Here is a 16,499-nt window from a genome sequence, read left to right on the forward strand (position 1 = left end):
AATATAGATTAAAACCGAGATAGACGCTTATCCATATAAAACCATCGATATGAGTTTGTCTGTTGCCCAAATAACGACTGCATGCTTAACCTTCGGTCTGACGTGACTCCGGCTGTGAAATTGGTATGAATCATAGATGCTTCAGTCAGGTTTGAAGGAGCCTTGGAGGCCATCCAGGGCAACTCCTGCTCGAAGCAGGATCAACACTGGAGTCAGACTAGGCAGTTCAGGGCTTTGTTCAGCTGGGTCTGGAAGCCTCCAAGGATGGAGGTCCCACCACGTTTCTGGGTGCCTGTTGCAGTGTTTGTTTATCCTCTGAGTGAAAAATGTTTTCCTTGTATCTACACTGAACCATTCCTATTTCACTGCCTCTCGTCCTCCTGCCGTGCAGCACTGTGCAGCCAGCTCTGCCGGCTCTGCCCTCCTGCTGACCCCCCCAGGTTACCCCCACGGCTGAGGAAAGGGCAGTAGTTTCTTCCCTCCAGCCACTAGCTGTGCGTCTGTCGGCACAGCCCAGCGTGCTCTTGCCTTTCCTCGCTGCCTCACGTTTAACCTGCCCAACGCAAGGAGGAGTGTGAAACTGGACCGATTTTGCTGTCCCTCAGACATCCAGCAGCCCGTGTCTCCTTTGCCACGGGAAGCTTATTCTGGGAAGTCAGGGATATTGCTGAAGCTCGTGGCACACAAAGCCAAGGTTTCGGCAAGCTAAGGGAATGGAAATAGCCCATGTGAAGTTCCCCACATAAACTTCGCTGCTGGAGATGTCAGAGGTAATTAATATGCTGCTCCCATGTAGGGCTGGGGAGGGAGAAAAGCCCAATAATGATACCAGCTGACAAAGAAAAGGAAGATAAAAGAGAATGGGGGGAAAGCACTGAAGTGGAAGGAAATTTGCTGCTGCTTCATTAGGGTCATGGTTTTACCTGTTGACTTTGTAGTAGTAAAATGTGCAGATCGTGGCTGTGTAGTTACTATGGGGGAGTACCCGGGAAGGGCATTCCCAGGTGCTGGAACCCGCTTGAGCCAACTGGTGAGCACATCAGCACGAAGCACTGCACTGTGCTGTTTCAGACAAGCCTTCTGCCAGTGCCTAAGCAGGTGCCATCTTAGGGGGCGAAATGTAGTCCTGTTACTCTGAGATACGTAGCAACTCGGAGCAGATCCGTACTAGTGCTACCAGCAAACATTCTCCCATTCAACGCAGATATGTCTGCTAGAATAAAAACAAAAGCCGTGGAGCAAACCCAGGGAAGTTTGAATCAGAAATCTGCCAGAGGAACTGCCTGGCAGCACTCAGCAGTTGTCAGTTCCTGCTAAAAGTAATTTGGTTCCTCCCGAAAACATGGTATGGACTCCAGGCTAAGAAGTATATTTACAATTAATATATTTTTGCACTAATGGAGGTGACTGGAGCACTGACAGCACGGGGTGCTCAACAGCAGGCAGGCTGCTGGGTGCTGCACGGGGGGACTGTGGCATGCGATGACAGCGGAGAGTCCTGGGCCGGGGCTGGAAAAGGAAAGGTCTTCATTGTACTGTGTGTGGTTGGAAGCAAGAATTTGTGGTTAGCCTCCTGTGCGAGCTGCACGAGGCGTAGGGTGCTCCGGGGGAGAAAGCTCAAAGCAGCTGCGAGCACCCCGAGTGGTGTACCCTGCCCAGGAAAGGCTCCCGTGTCCAGCAGAGGAGGCACCTGCCAAATAATTTCAGGATATTCCAACTGAGAGAGGGTTGTGGAAAAGGAGGAGAAATGTGCAAGGAAGCGGTGCAAATCCCAGCTGGAAGAGTGAGTGCTGCTCCTCTGCTACTGTTCACAGGGATTTTAAAATTTTTCAGTACTTACTTGAAATGTTTCCCTAGGGTAAAGAGCGAAACGCAAAAACCCCACCTTTGAAAACAGACTGAATCATCCATTGGAGCTGTTTGGTCTAGGATGGTCTAAGTATTTTAAATCTCAGATTTAAATATTAAACAAGCCTAATGACCAGAGCTCCGTAGGACATCCACTGCCTTTGTTGTTAGGCTCAAAGTGAGAGGGAGGTCTACTGTTTCCAAATTGCCTTGCTTTAAGAAGAGATGATGTTACAAATATAATCTCTTCTTTTCTCTCTTCTCTCTTCTTCTGTATATCAAGAGGTGATATACAAATCTAAGATTTGAATCTACATTAGTTTGTAGCCTTTGTGTGTAATAAAGACATTGGGAAGGAAAGTAAAATTGAGTTTCTGTGCCTGGCTTAAGAGAACTTCTGGTAAACATTGTCTCTAGTGGAATTACATTACCAACAGCAATGAAGAGTTGCCAAAAATACATAACTATATCTATCTCAGGAGGGCAAGCTATTAATGAGATTGTCCTTCTATGAGTAATCGTGTATCCAGACCACCTCCTATGAGATTACCCTTTGAAGAAACAAGCCTACTGAGAAGTCGTGCTGTGTTAGAGAGAGAGTTGCGTGAAGCAATTAACCACAGGAACCTCAATGCTGATTGCGAGTAGCTGCTGATCCGGCAAGGAAAACCGATGTACCAAAAACAAGCGAAGGCAGAGGCAAGGCATTAGAGCCGTGCAATACCATACCGTGGAACAAACGATGGGCTGTGCTGTGCCCCCAGCGGGCAACATGGTGTGCTGCCGAAAACAGCTTGGTTCTAGTTTTGTTAAGATGCGCTTTGGTTGGTTCAAATAGGTTGGTTCTAGTTTTTTTTTAAACTCATGCCTGAGTTAAGACATAAAAGAGGCAGAAATAAGTAAGAAAGCATGTCAGATTAACACCGACATGTTACAGAAAATAAGGATAAATATGAAAATAAATCACGGTGAGGCAGCATGTCTTTCAACACAACAGACAGTCTCACATCTGACTTCCATTTCAAGGGTACGTCGTGACTGTCCTGTGTCATACATTTTATCCAGTGCAGAACTTCTCTAACGCATAACGCTTTTTCAGCGCAGAGCTGGCGTGAGAACAATGCTCGGCAAGATGGCAATCTTGGCTCTGTGTATGCTATGAATTGCAATTTTTCTAAGCTTTCATTCCACTGATGGACTTTCATTCCAGCCTGTTTCAAAGCGTGATAGTTTAGCAGGGAGCAACGCCAGTGTATGTGTCTTCCTTTGGGTGGTGGGAGGGAAAGGGAAGTGTACAAGCGAACACGTAAATGGGCAGGTAAATGTGAACTGTAATTGGAAATTTTAAGAATTAGAAGTGGAATCACGAGAAAATAGCTGATTGTCCATCACAGGGACTCACTGGAGAGCAAACAGATGAGCAGTAAGAAGGTGTGGCTCAGCAGGCGCAGAGTGGTGGCAAGGTGAGTGCCGAATGAAGGAAGGGCAATGCCTTACTACAGCAAGAGCTGGTGGGGCAGGCACCGCAAGCTGCGTGGGAGAGGCAGGAGGGAAAACCAGTTACAATAAATACTGAAGAATTTGGGAGCTGCTCCAGAGCACAATGAACCAGAATTTGGCTGTTTCAAGCACACAAATTCCCATTGTGTGAAGAATTAAAATAAAAGAACATAAATGTTGTGAAATTGGGCAAAGGCTTCAGGGAACAACATAAGCACTTGAAACATACTGTGGTACCTTAGTGTCTATCCGAGCATCTTTACCCTGTTCGCTGCAAAGGTATTCAAAGTCGGATCTGACATGTGGGTTTCCCTCTGAAGTAGAGGGGAGGTCTGCTTGTCCTCACTGTGATTTTTTAATTGAATTTATGTTCAGTCAGCATAACATGATTGCTCTAAAGATGGCTTCTGTCTGCTCATAATAAGCTTAAAACTCAATTAGTGGCTGCAGCATCTAACAATATTTCACCACTCGCCAGAAGGCTCAACCAGCATCTGGCTAGCTGCAAGTAACCGGCTCAGCACGCGTTGTATTTTGCAGCGGTGGCGGGCTCCCCCGGCCAGCGTGGCGGTCACCCTCCCCGGCAGCGCTGTCCGTGGGACGGGCAGCCCCACAGCGATTCCTCTGCCCTCTCTCCATGCAAGCTATTGCCTTCCCTAAATACTGTATCACAAAAATATTAACATAAAATCATTCACACCTTCACTTTGTGGTATTTATCAGTTTCTTGAAGATGCACAGCTGCTAGGAAAACCACTGAGATGATAATAAGGCTTTTGATTTATTTATGTGAGGATTAAGGGTGGGTTATTTTAATCTAGAATAAATTAACTTTACTCTAATCAACAATTGTAATAACCAATAAGCTTCATGGAAATCTGTGTGACCATTAGGTGACAAAGCCCCAGATGAAGCCTGTTGTGTTCCTTCCTAAGGTTTTTCTTCCCATTTCTGCGCACCTGACCCGGATAAACTCACTTTTGCAGCATACCTTCAGCACAAAACCAATTATAGCTCTCTTTCTCTCCTCCTTCCTTTGAAGGTGTGCTCAGTTTCCCCATTATTCATATCTTATTTTTTACCCAGAAAATTATCAAACATAGGTATTTATTTGATGGTGCCAATATTTACTGGAAATATCAATTTTAGTGTCTGTATAGACGATTGACCTTGGTTGTATGCACTGTGTAACTTGATTAAGAGCAGATAGATAAATAACAAATATGTCGTGAATTATTACAGAAAATGGATAGAGATTTGTAATTTTAAGACATCCAGGAAAAAAAGACTTGGAAGATATAAATAAAGATTCTGCCAGCAAAGGAACATTTCAAATTGTATTGTCTCGCATTTTATATTTGGCCGCATAAACTGTGACAATAACTCACTCAAAAAAATTGCCTTAAATGTAGTTCCAATCATTTTGTCAAGGCCTACTACTTTCAGTCTATGTACAAATTTTGGATAGAAAGCATGAGTGTCCTTGGAACACTTTACATGGCCTTTATGAAACTTCCAGTCATTTCAGTACAGGAGTGGTGTGAACAACTTGTCCTTTAGATGTGTTCTCTTTTCGTGCTCCCTTCACAGTTATTCATCTGATCGGTGCTTTCGTTTATACTTTTACTCTACTTTTAATGAAAACAGGCATCACCAAAGGAGTTTCTCCGTACACATAAAGTTTGATGCTGTCCTCTGCCATTAATGTCAAGTGCAATTACATTCTTGCGCTGGTATCTTTACAGGCCTGGAGATTAACGAGAAGAAGGTGTAGCACAGAGTCTTCCAAGCCAGGGTAATCTTCTACATCCCCATGATGCCTCACACTGTGCAGCTGCAAAGGTGTGCAGAGACCAGGGGCCTGGAGCATCTCCCTGAGGAGGAAAGGCTGAGAGACCTGGGTTTGTTCAGTCTGGAGAAGAGAAGGCCGAGGGGGGATCTCATTAATGCTTATAATTATCTAAAGGGCGGGTGTCAGGACGGTGGGGCCGGGCTCTTTTCAGTGGTGCCCAACGCCAGGCCAAGGGGCCACGGGCACAAGCTGGAACACGGGAAGTTCCCCCTGAACATGAGGAGAAACCCCTTCCCTGTGCGGGTGCCAGAGCAGGGGCACAGGCTGCCCAGGGAGGCTGTGGGGTCCCTTCCCTGGAGACATTCACCCCCCGCCTGGACGCGGCCCTGTGCCCCTGCTCTGGGGGTGCCTGCTCACGCAGGGGTGGGACGGGGTGAGCTCCAGAGGGCCCTGCCAGCCCCTGCCAGTCTGTGAGTCTGTGTCCTCTTCTATCACCAATTTTCTTCACAATCACCCAGAAATCTTGCAGACGGGTGTTCACTTTACCCCATTTTCCTTCCTGCCAGGTACATCTCCTCTTGCGGACACCCCACGGCAGGTGGCCCTACCAGAGGGCCACGCACCCCGTGCCGGGGCAGCGCCCAGCGCAGCAACGCTTTCACTGTATAGCGGGAGGAGTGACCGGCACAGCCACGGCGCTCCCGAGGACGCCCGGCTCCTTGCTGGAGCACACCGGCACCGAGCGACCGCCCTGCCTCGCACCTCGGCCCCGGCCCCGCCGCTGGCGAGCGTCGCCCCTAAGATGGCGCTGAGGGGCGTGGCCTCGGGCGGGGCGTGGCGGCCGCGCCTGCAGGCGCCGGTACCGAGGACAGCGCCAGGCGGCCCCGCCCCGCCGTGACCTCAGCGCGCGCACCGGGCGCGGCGGCCGTTGCGGCGCGCGCCTCACGTGATGCAGGTAACGGTCCCCCGCCCCGCCGCTCCCGCGGTGCGGCCTGTACCGGTACCGCTGTCCGCCGCCGGGCCGGAGCCTCCCCGTCCCCGTCCCCGTCCCCGTCCCCGTCCCCGTCGGTCTGTCAGCGCCGGCTCGGGGCGGCGGCGAGGCCGGGGCCGGCTGGGCTCGGGGGCGGTAGGTTGCAGGCGGCGCGGCGGAGCCCGGCCCGGCCCGTGTGGAGCGTACTGGGCGGTCGGGGTCACCCTCGCCGTGCGGTTGTGAGGGGCCGTGCCGGGTCCCGGAGAGCGGCCTCCCGGCGGGGCGCTGCGGGCCGGTGCGCGGGAGGACGGCGGCCGCCCGGCCCGGGCTCCGGTGGTACGCCGGCGGTACCCAGCGGTAGCCGGGCTCCGGCCTCGGGTGGCGGCCAAGGTGAACAGGACGCGGGCGCGGCAAGGTTTTGCCGGGCGGCCCTGGAAGGACGCGTCCTCGTGTTACAGGCAGGGGCACAAGAATAAAACCGACCCCTTCCGGATATTTCCCCTTTGCTCTTTAACAACGCTTCGGCAGCCTAGAGCGTGTGGTGGTGGTATCCCTTTGGTACCCACTGCAGGCGGTTTTTTTTAAGGGGAAAGTACTATATTGGGTAGTTTTATTGTGTGGAGATGCCTCCGTTGCCCAAGACTTACAGCGCAATCCTTGTAAACTTCCTCCAGGTCAACTTTTTGGCTGTAGAATTATGCTTCTTTATACAGTATGGCACGTCTGTGCTGGAAGGAAAAGAAGCATTTAGCACGTGGAAATATATATTCCTGAAGTAGCCTTGTTTGGTAAGGATATTCTGTGCCTCTCTAGTTTTAATTATCCATGACAGGCTTTTGGAAATAATTATCTTCATCTACTTTTTCACTGTCGGCCTTGTTTTATTAGTATTATTCAATCTTAAGAAGAGCTTTAGGAGTGAGTTGTATGGGGAACGTAGGAGAAAATGACCTTGACAGTGGATGAAGGAGTGTTTTTGTGAAATGTGGACCAGGCATATTAATGACTACATCTGCAGAGCATAAAGAACACTTGTTCGCACTGATAGTAGGACTTTGTGTGTGTGTGTTGAAAAACTCATTAAGGGTACTGGCAATATCAGGAGAATACTGATTCATATCCATCCTAGCTTATGCAATATATTTAGGCCTATAAAGTGATCTTGAAAAAGATCTAGATAAACACTTTGGGGTTGGAAGTGTCTTGCTGTCTCTTTTTCACATGCTTCTGTTACCCTCTAGAAGCCTGGGTAGAAGGACTCACAAGGCTGTCCATGGCATTTGGTCACTTCTGGAATTGAAAGCGCCAAGGTGAAAGCTAGCTTGTAGCTTGAGACATACATGCCGTGCTGCAGAACAGCTGCAGAAGTTTTCAGCCGCTTAGGGCTTTCATTTACTTCCACCTTTTTAAGGGTGCTTTGGTGCATTAAATATCAGGTGTTCTTTTGGTTCACTGCTTCTTTCTTATTTTTGACCTCCGGTAGGGATTTAATTAATATTTCCCTTTAGTTGCTCTTAGCTCAGCTTGATTCCTTGCCAATCACTGTTTTCATTTTAGGGTTGATTTAGGAAACATGGCGGAGTGGAACAATCCTAACTATTTCTGACTTCTGCCTGCTGTCCTGTGTGCTGATTTTTGACTGACGATCTCAAGGCTGAGTGGGCTGAAATGGTCTATGATCATGCTGGTGGTCTCGAACTCATTTAGCTGCTGACAGCTGACATCTGTGCTGAAGGGTGGTGTGTGCAAAAGGAAGAACTCGGACGAAGTTTGGTTTTGTTGAGTGAAATTAATCTGTAGTTGAAATCTGACTGGAATTACATAATTGGTGGCTTCGTCCATTTTTGTCTCATACCTGCATAAAAATGGAGGCATTACTTTTCCATGAGATGGGAATAATGTCTGTGATAACAGTTTCCTTCACCCGTGATCTTCACAGGAGTGACATAGCCCATATCCGCTCTTATAGATTGCATGCTCTGTAGGTACAACTTGAATTATGGCTCAGACCCCATTTTGAAATTTCAATGGCACTGGAGGGAAGTGACTGGTACCACTTATAAGCTCTTTGTTTCTATTATATGTTATGTTATTTGCACACCTTTTTAAGTCTCTGTGATAAATTGTTGTTATTTTGCTATGCATTCCTTGTGAACCGGTAGAAGGAAGATCTCTACATTCTCCAGGCAGACATATTAGGAAGAAAGAATGTGATATTACCTGTACTTAAGAAACTTGGCACTTAGTACCATAAACTGAGAAAAATGTTCCTCTCATTCCCTTCTCTCCCAGCTCTTTGCAAAGCACTTTAAATGAGGGTAGGTAACCCTTCAGGAATGAGTGTCCACCCCTCAGGTATGCATGCACAAGTTTGGAAGTAGAGAGTGGGATTTGCAGCAAATAAGATAGGTGGAATAATCATTTCTATGAGAACAGGCACAGACCTAAAGTCCTAAGTGCCATGGTGACCTCTCAGTTCTTGCTGTTACAACATGTTGAAATCTTGCAAAATGGCATGATGCACACGTAGTGTTTTTAGCACCGTTACATCTTAAAGAGAATTATGTATGCTGACAATATAGTAACTCTGTCAGTGTTGTCCCAGTTGTTCTGAGCTTTTGTAGGACTTAATCTGCTTCCAAAATGGTGCTGGTGCTATTTATGTTCCTGCAGTTGCCTAGGAGCCCTAATCATAGGCGGGGCTTGACACAGGAGGAAATCAGTGTTGTAGTAAGCTTTGAATCTGTGAAATGGGGAAGGACAAGTGAATATAGGTAGATAGGAAATAATGCTAATGTATAGGGGATTCAGCACGCTAGTAGCCTAGCCGTTGCCCATTTGCTGAAAATGCCAAGTGGGGAGAGAAGGGTGTGTGGTTTTGAGGTTTTGGGGTTTTTATAAGTTTAAAGGAGGATTGTGTACTAGTTTTGGTGACACTGCCTTGGGAGAATACTTTCCTTGTATCTGGGCACTAGGGAGAAGGTGAACAAGTGCTTCTTTGGAAAATTCAGTAAGTGGATGACAGCAGCTGGTGTTACGAGCTAGGCGTCAGATCTGCTAGTGGATGAGAGTGAGAAGGCTGCACAAGTCTTGAAAGAGAAGACATGCGAACTGGTGTGATACAGGAGGAGAGTTCACTGCTGGGATGATACAATTAGAGTCAGCAACTAGGAAAAGGATCCGGTCAGCAGCTTTCAAAATAGATGTTGAGTTAAAAATGTAATGATAAAAACGTGATGCCAGAGAAAAGCATGCAATAATACTGTTTTATGCAATAGGAGCTTTTTTCTTTTTTTTTTAAAGACCAATATTAATCTTTCAATGAAAAATATAGCTCTTTCTATCCTTTACAAATTTAGAAATTTTATGACGCTATATTTCCTTTTTTGGAGGGAGAGGGGGAAGAGGAAAAACAGTGAAAAAATAACTTAATGGGGTTTATATACAGAAAATGTTTATAAAAAAATTTTAAGGTATCTGTTACTTCTTGTATTAGAGATAAAATAATCTTTACATGTAATAGGTAACATTGAATTTGATCTGTGACTCAAAATTACAGTGTTGTTTTTAAAACACTTTAATTTGGCAGCTCAGTGCTTTTGTTTTTAGCAGTTGCTCAACTAGTGACACTAAACAACAAAAAACTTGGATTCTACCTTCTGACTAAATAACTTATTTCTCTAGATGGACAGCAAACCAAATGAGAGGCACCTCAGTAAAATCTGAATTTCTCTTCCTCTTAATTAGTGTCCTACCCTTTATGTTCTTATGGCATTCCAAATACATCTGAAGTGAAAACAAAACCAATAATTTCTTTTCGCATTATTGCTATTCCTTTGCAATTTTAACAACTTCAGCATTAAGATTATGCTATTTTCGGTCTAATTGTAAGCTACATTTGTTCTTTTTATTCTGAAGGTGAGCTTTGATTCCCTTTGTTAACACTGGAGCTGATGTTCAGCATTCCCAAGATTTGACCCTTATTGTTTTTCTCACTGTGTTCAAAATTACAGGGAATCTGCTCTCCTTCTTAAAAATCTCATGCAAGGGCACTGGAAGGACAAGTGAAATGTTGCTAGTTAGGAAAGCAAATTAAACTGAACCTTTCCTTAGTGTAACACTGTTTGTTTGAAGGCTGATATCAATATGAACACCTAACTAACACTTTTAATTATTTTGTCAGCTCCATTATTTATGGCATAAATTTGAGGTTGCAGGCTTTTTTTTAACCCCTGCGCTTGCGTTGATGCTGTTTATGGAACCTACCCCAGTCTGACTTGGTAAAAGGCTGAGAGGCAGAAGTTATGGTTGCCAGGAGCTCCAGAGAAGTCAATGATTAGCCGACTCATTTGTTCCCAGGGAAGCGGGGCTCAGGGGGCATGTGGTACCAAAGGTATCGTGATTGCTTCAGGAGCCAGGATGATGTTTTCAGTTCTAGAAGCTGTGAGATGAACTGATTGATGTGGTAATGGCCATCAGCAGCACTTCCACTGCCGTAAGGGTAGCTCCACATCAGCCATGGAGTGGCCTCTTGCCTGAGGAGAGCTTCATGCCTAGGCCTGAGCTTTGCTGAAGAGCACTCTAGCCATAAACCTCAGTTTGTGAGGCTGAAATGTGTCTGCAGTTCATTGGCTCTTTTCCTGATTAGGTTTGTTTTTATCTTTATTAATAGATTTGGATCTTCTGTCTACTAAACAAACATGAGTCACCTGAAGTTGTTTGCGGCTACGCTGAAGTGGCATGGCATTAAACTTCTGGAAAAGCAAGATATAGCCAGAAGGGTATTTTCACATGGCCAACGGTATGCTTCATCAGGAACCTCAGACCCATTCCTGAGTGGGAGTAATTCAAATTATGTGGAGGAAATGTATTATGCATGGCTTGAAAACCCTAAAAGCGTACATAAGGTAAGTCTAAAACTTGACTGTATAAATGATAATATTACGTTAGAGAGTGGAATCGATTTTTTCTTTTTTAACTTGTTTTATAAAAAGTCCAGAAAAAGGTCTTGTATGAAATGAAAAATGTGAAACTAATTTTCCACATATTGATTGTTGTAAGATGTGATATTGCAGCAGAAAAAGTACAGAGGAACCACAGGCATGGTGAGTTGAGTGGAGAGAATGAGAAGTCCTGACCAGAAATAGTAAACTGCTCAGAAACTTTCAGCGTTCCTCCATGGAAATGCAGTTTAAGCAGTCTGTTAAGTATTTAGTTACATCTGGAAGGAGACCCAAGAAGTAAAATACTTTTTAATATTTTTGGTTTATTGTAATAAGGTTGTATAAGAGGATATGTTATATTTAAATAATATGTGTTGATGCTGGTAATTCTAAACTCTCTGAAGAAGATGAATGTTCAGTTCCCTTTAGGTAGCTGTGGGAGTTGTAACCTTAAAACTGAACCTGAAATTGTCAGGAAAGCCTTCTTAAGCATCTTTAAAAGTATTTTGTTCTGTCTCTCTCCTTTTCTCTCCAGGCAACATACATTTGTTTGCCCTTTTTTTTTTTTTTTTAAAAAAAAACTTTCAATCTATTGCCCAAATCCTTTCTTATGGACAACATACATAGATTTATTTTTTAACAAGCTTTCTGCTGACAAGGAAGGTTCTCTTATGGTGATACATGTACAGTAACTTAAGAAGCTGATGAGAAGTCTGATAAATTCTAAGACAGATAAGTAATTTTCTAGAGAAGTAAAGTGAATTGTGCCCAAAATGTTTACCAAATTGGTTGTGTGTTCCCTTATTCTTGAGGCACATATGTCAAAATGTCATGTAGAAGTCATTGCTCTAAGTCTGATAAGCTGTCTGGAGTGTGAGGAAGTGACGCATGTTGAGGAAACAAAAAAGGAGACCAAAAAAAGCAGTTATGTAGCTTTTTTTTTTATATTGTGTATGAGTTTAGCCTTGTTGGAAGGTGACATATGCAGTGACAACTCTGAAGAGATCCTAGGTCTTTTGTGTTATACCTTAACTTGGAACTAAAGAGACCTTTTCCAGGGGTAGCTCCTCTTGTCCCATTGGTCTTTGATTCTTCATCATGTAACTGCCGGTGTAGAGCAGGGTAGCACGTTGTGTGGATGCACTGAATGAATTTCTGAGAAGCCCTCATGGTGTGTTGGTGCTCTAGACCAGTATTAACCCTTTATTTTGAGGTAACCAAAGGAATGAAGTAATGCAGAAGGGTCGTGTGTGGTCACATCTTGCTTTTACTTGCGTTATTTGTTACATCGACTTGCAATGATCTTATTTTCTTTAAGAAGAATGAAACTTTTTGTTCAGAGCCGTCGCAGCGGGGCGAGATTTCCTGCTATGAAGGCTTGCGCGCGTCCAATGGCCGGAGCTGGCCAGGGTGCTGAACGGCCGGGCTGATCCCGCGCCCAGGCCCTGCCTAAAGGCCAGCCCTAGCGAACAGCAAAGGCTTCTCCTAAATTTAGACCTGCTCGTTATATTGCAATAAATCCTAAAAATCCTGCCGAAAGACTACTTAATTTGTCTGGCAGCTCAGGCACAGTTGGGTGATGGGTCTTGATGTGGTGATGCAGTTTGTAGGTTGAAAAGTGGCCAACATATTAGCAGAAGTAAATTAACAGAGGAATGTAAATGTACTGATGGAGTAGGGTGTGGCCTGGGGAGTGGATCCCAGGTAGTTCAAGATGGATTTTAAAAATGCGTGAACTCTTTTCCAGGTGAACTACGCGTAGTATACTTAGAACAGTAATGAACTGAAGTAAAGTCACTGTATGCCTGGTTTATGAGGCTTAAAAGAATAGGAATGATGGACATCATGGATTACCTTTCAGCTATTCTTGCCTAAATAATTCAGTTTTTCACAGCCTAGAAAAAAGAGGGGGAGGAGAATGATGCCAATTAATTTTACTTTGTTTCATCAGCAAAATTAATCTTTGGTTTCTTAAAAAACATCTCATTTCATCTGTTGAAAGCTGTAAATATCTACCCAGGATTTTTGTTGACAGAAATTGTTCAATTTGGGCTTTAATAAAACAGGTTAAAAATGTTGTGAGTTGAACTCACCCTGTTTTCTTAAAAATACAGAAAAATTCATGCTGTGGTTGTATGACTGTAGGCAAGCTCCGAATTTGTCATTCTGCTATGGAAAGTGGTGGAAGTGTTGGAAAATCATGTCAAGAGATACCAACGGCTAATGTGCTGTTGGTTATGTGGTATTATTAATAATTTTACTCTCTCTGCAGGCCACTCCTATTTCATTGTTTTATCCAGTATGTCCAACACGGTTTAGAGAGCCAGTTTGTGCTAAGTGTTTAGATGTTATGTTCTATTTCCCCTTCTTCCTCTTTATTACCTATTTTTCCTCATTCTTCTTAGATATCCCCTTCTTAGCAGAGGGGATGTGCTGCCTTCTAGTTGATGAGATGAAAAAGCTTTGTTTTTCCTGGGCTTTAAAAATCATACTCTATTCACTTTTACTTAGAAACTCCAATTAATGAAGGCTCTTCAAAGTAATTCCTTCTCGGAAGATTTGACTGGACATGTCTTCCCATTTGGCTTACTTAAAATGGTTTGAAATATGGATGTCATGTTCCAATGAGCGTATTCAGCATTACCAGTGCTTTTTTGAGAATCTCTCCTTTCTATGTATACCATGGTTATAGATCAGGGAATCTGCATTTATATCCGTAGGAACACTTATTCTTTGTGCAAATCCATTCCTGATGATTTCCTGCTTTTCCTTGTCTTTTGAATTTCCTGTCCTTAGCGTAGCCAAAACAACAATCAAAATATAATGACGTGGGCTCTGCAAAAGGCATCATTATTTCTCCTTGAAGCATGGTGTCAGGACCATAGATCATAAAAGAGAAGCTTGACAAGGCTCAGTTATTACTATCACAAGATTAATTACAAAACTGCATGGTTGGATATTAAGTACATAATGCCTGACATGTTATCCTGTATGCAGCTGCTCTACCCTGAGTGTGTAATTCCTTGTTTGATGTACTTGAAAAAGTGTGAGGTTTTTGTTTTGACTTCATCTGTTTTTTTTTTTTAAAAATGATGTAGTGATGCTCAGTGTGTGCCATCTAAGGCCTTACCGTCCTCACTGCAGTTGATAAATATTGTGATGTCACTAGAAGAAAAAACAAACCGTCAAGATAACTAATATGTTACTTGTTATTCTAAGTGCAACACTGTTTATTATATGAGAGTAGAATACTGCCACTGAATCACTTGAATTGTATTATATTAGTTGGAAAAATAATGGTTAACTACAGTATGGGGAAAAAAAGGATTGTATCATGTATCACTATAGTAATCTATTTTTTACAGATGTATCTTTCTATTATAAGTCTCCTCTACCATCTTCTTAAAGAACTTTACTAATTTAGTTGAGAACCTGCAGGTTTGTTGTGAGACCAAGCTGGTCTTCTGTCTGTCCAGTCACATGGCAAATGCTGTTGCCAGAGACTGACATTGATACACAGGACTTGAAGACTATAATCTGGTATCAATCTTGAAAGACACTATAGGAATTTGCAAAGGTTTTGATGGATGTGTATCTAGAAAAAACTAATTTTCTGTAGCCAAATGATGTATTTTCCCTCCCCTCTGATTAAATGTCAAGCCTGCCCAGCAAATCAATAAGTTCAAAAATGCGATGGGAAAAAATAGTGTGGGTTCCTTCCATCCTGCTGGCTGCATCTTCAGATGTAAACATTTAGAAGGTATTTCTTTATATTTGTGAGTTTACATGAAAAAAAGGGTCCTGTGCATATTTTCCTTAAACAGGTAGCATGTTGGGCAAGTCCTATTTGGATTTTGTTAGCAGGTCTCTCAGCAGTGCACTTGTCTAAAAACATACTAAATTGTTTGTGGGGCTGTGCTGTGGTAACTTTTACATGTAAATGAAAAGCTTTTGACTCAACAAAGGAATAGGTATATTATTATCGTCATTGTATGTGTATCATGGTATTGGAAAAAGCGAGGAAGGAACCTTAACATAAGCAAAGCATATTCTGTATTAAAACTTTGATACCAAGTGTCAGATCTGTCATGGATCCACATGTGTTTGGAATTTCCTAATTTAATGAAAGTTCATAAATGTGTATTGCCAAAATAATTTCTCCAGTCTAAGTAGCCTTAGTTGGAACACGAAGGGATTGTATCTGTCTCTTACTGTCTGGGATTGGCAAATTCTGAGACTAGGTGCTGTATGGGCATGGAATAACAGTACTGCTCTTAATACAGAGTAAGAAGGTGGACAGCCAGAATACTGGAGGAAATGCAGTTGTAGTAATAGACTCTCTTGTAGCCTGTTTATGGTATGTTGTGAAAATTCAGACTTCTAATCTCAGTGTGGCTAGCAGGATGTCAAGGTAAGAAGAAATGGGCATAAATGAGAGAAGGGAGGAGGAATGAGTTCTTCATCAGTGTGTCTGGAACTGACCATGAAGCATGATCTGTCTGCCTTAATTTGGCACAGCACATAAAAGTTAGGCTATGTTTAAATCAAGTCTGGGCGAGAGCAGGGTGATAAATTAAGTAAGTTTATCACATTTGTATCAATGCAACCTTGTATTAATAAAGAAGTAAGAGAGGTGCATTAAAGCAGTGTTTCTCGGGCAGTGGCTTCATGCTAATGATGAGGTTCCCGCCCACAGGTTCAGGGAGTCCCCCCACTTCCATAACTTGAGGCTTGATACCTCTTTAACAGCAGCATAATATCATACCCATTACTGGTTGCCTGAAGAAACATCACAGTTAAGAAGAGCTGTGTTAATGAATAATGTACAAAGATGTTTTGCACTCACCTGTGCTGGAGAGTTTTCCACTGAACAAGCTCAGTGTAAGAAATGAGATGAAAAGGACTCTGTGTAAATGAAACATGCAGTCGGTACCAAGATATGGATGTATCCATGCTCTCTTTCTGCTGGCTGTTAGTGGTATTTAATGCTGTAATGTAATGAGGTACCATCTGCAGCTTGAAGGAGCTGCTTTTGTTTGAGAATTTTGTTTGAGGTAGTAAGTTTTCCTCCTTCTTTCCTTCTCTGTATACATCTCCAGTCCTGGGATTCTTTTTTCCGAAATGCTAATGCTGGCCAAGCATATGACCTCCATCTACCAGATCAGTTGGAAAGAAAGGCATCATTTCTTCAGAGCCATGGCCTGGCCCAGACACCAGGTAAAGCTGAAAAGCTTGTTGAAGATCACCTTGCTGTGCAGTCTTTGATAAGAGCATACCAAGTAAGTGTACTTTGGGGTAGGTGTGGGAGGGCCTCTACTTTGCAGACAACCTTTTTCTTCCTTTTTGTGTTCTTGCTTGTCTTCTGGTCTTAACTCTTGCCTATTGTCTAACTTCTGATCCAAAATGTCTTGCACTAGACAGTCTTTTCTTCCCTGCAGAGTGCCTG

At 43.6% G+C, this 16,499-nt stretch overlaps 1 protein-coding gene across 1 annotated transcript in view; it reads left to right on the forward strand.

Annotated features, from left to right (window-relative positions):
* Window positions 1-5,941: 5,941 nt before the first annotated feature.
* The window catches only part of OGDHL (oxoglutarate dehydrogenase L), a 55,175-nt gene continuing 44,617 nt past the window's right edge, over window positions 5,942-16,499 (forward strand). Inside the window, exons 1-3 of the mRNA XM_064464844.1 lie at window positions 5,942-6,095; window positions 10,783-11,017; window positions 16,153-16,332. Of these exons, the coding sequence (XP_064320914.1) occupies window positions 10,811-11,017; window positions 16,153-16,332 (387 nt within the window). The 5' untranslated portion in view covers window positions 5,942-6,095; window positions 10,783-10,810. The remainder of the gene's footprint in view (window positions 6,096-10,782; window positions 11,018-16,152; window positions 16,333-16,499) is intronic.

Source organism: Phalacrocorax carbo, chromosome 13 (assembly GCF_963921805.1).
Source record: "Phalacrocorax carbo chromosome 13, bPhaCar2.1, whole genome shotgun sequence".
NCBI lineage: Eukaryota > Metazoa > Chordata > Aves > Suliformes > Phalacrocoracidae > Phalacrocorax > Phalacrocorax carbo.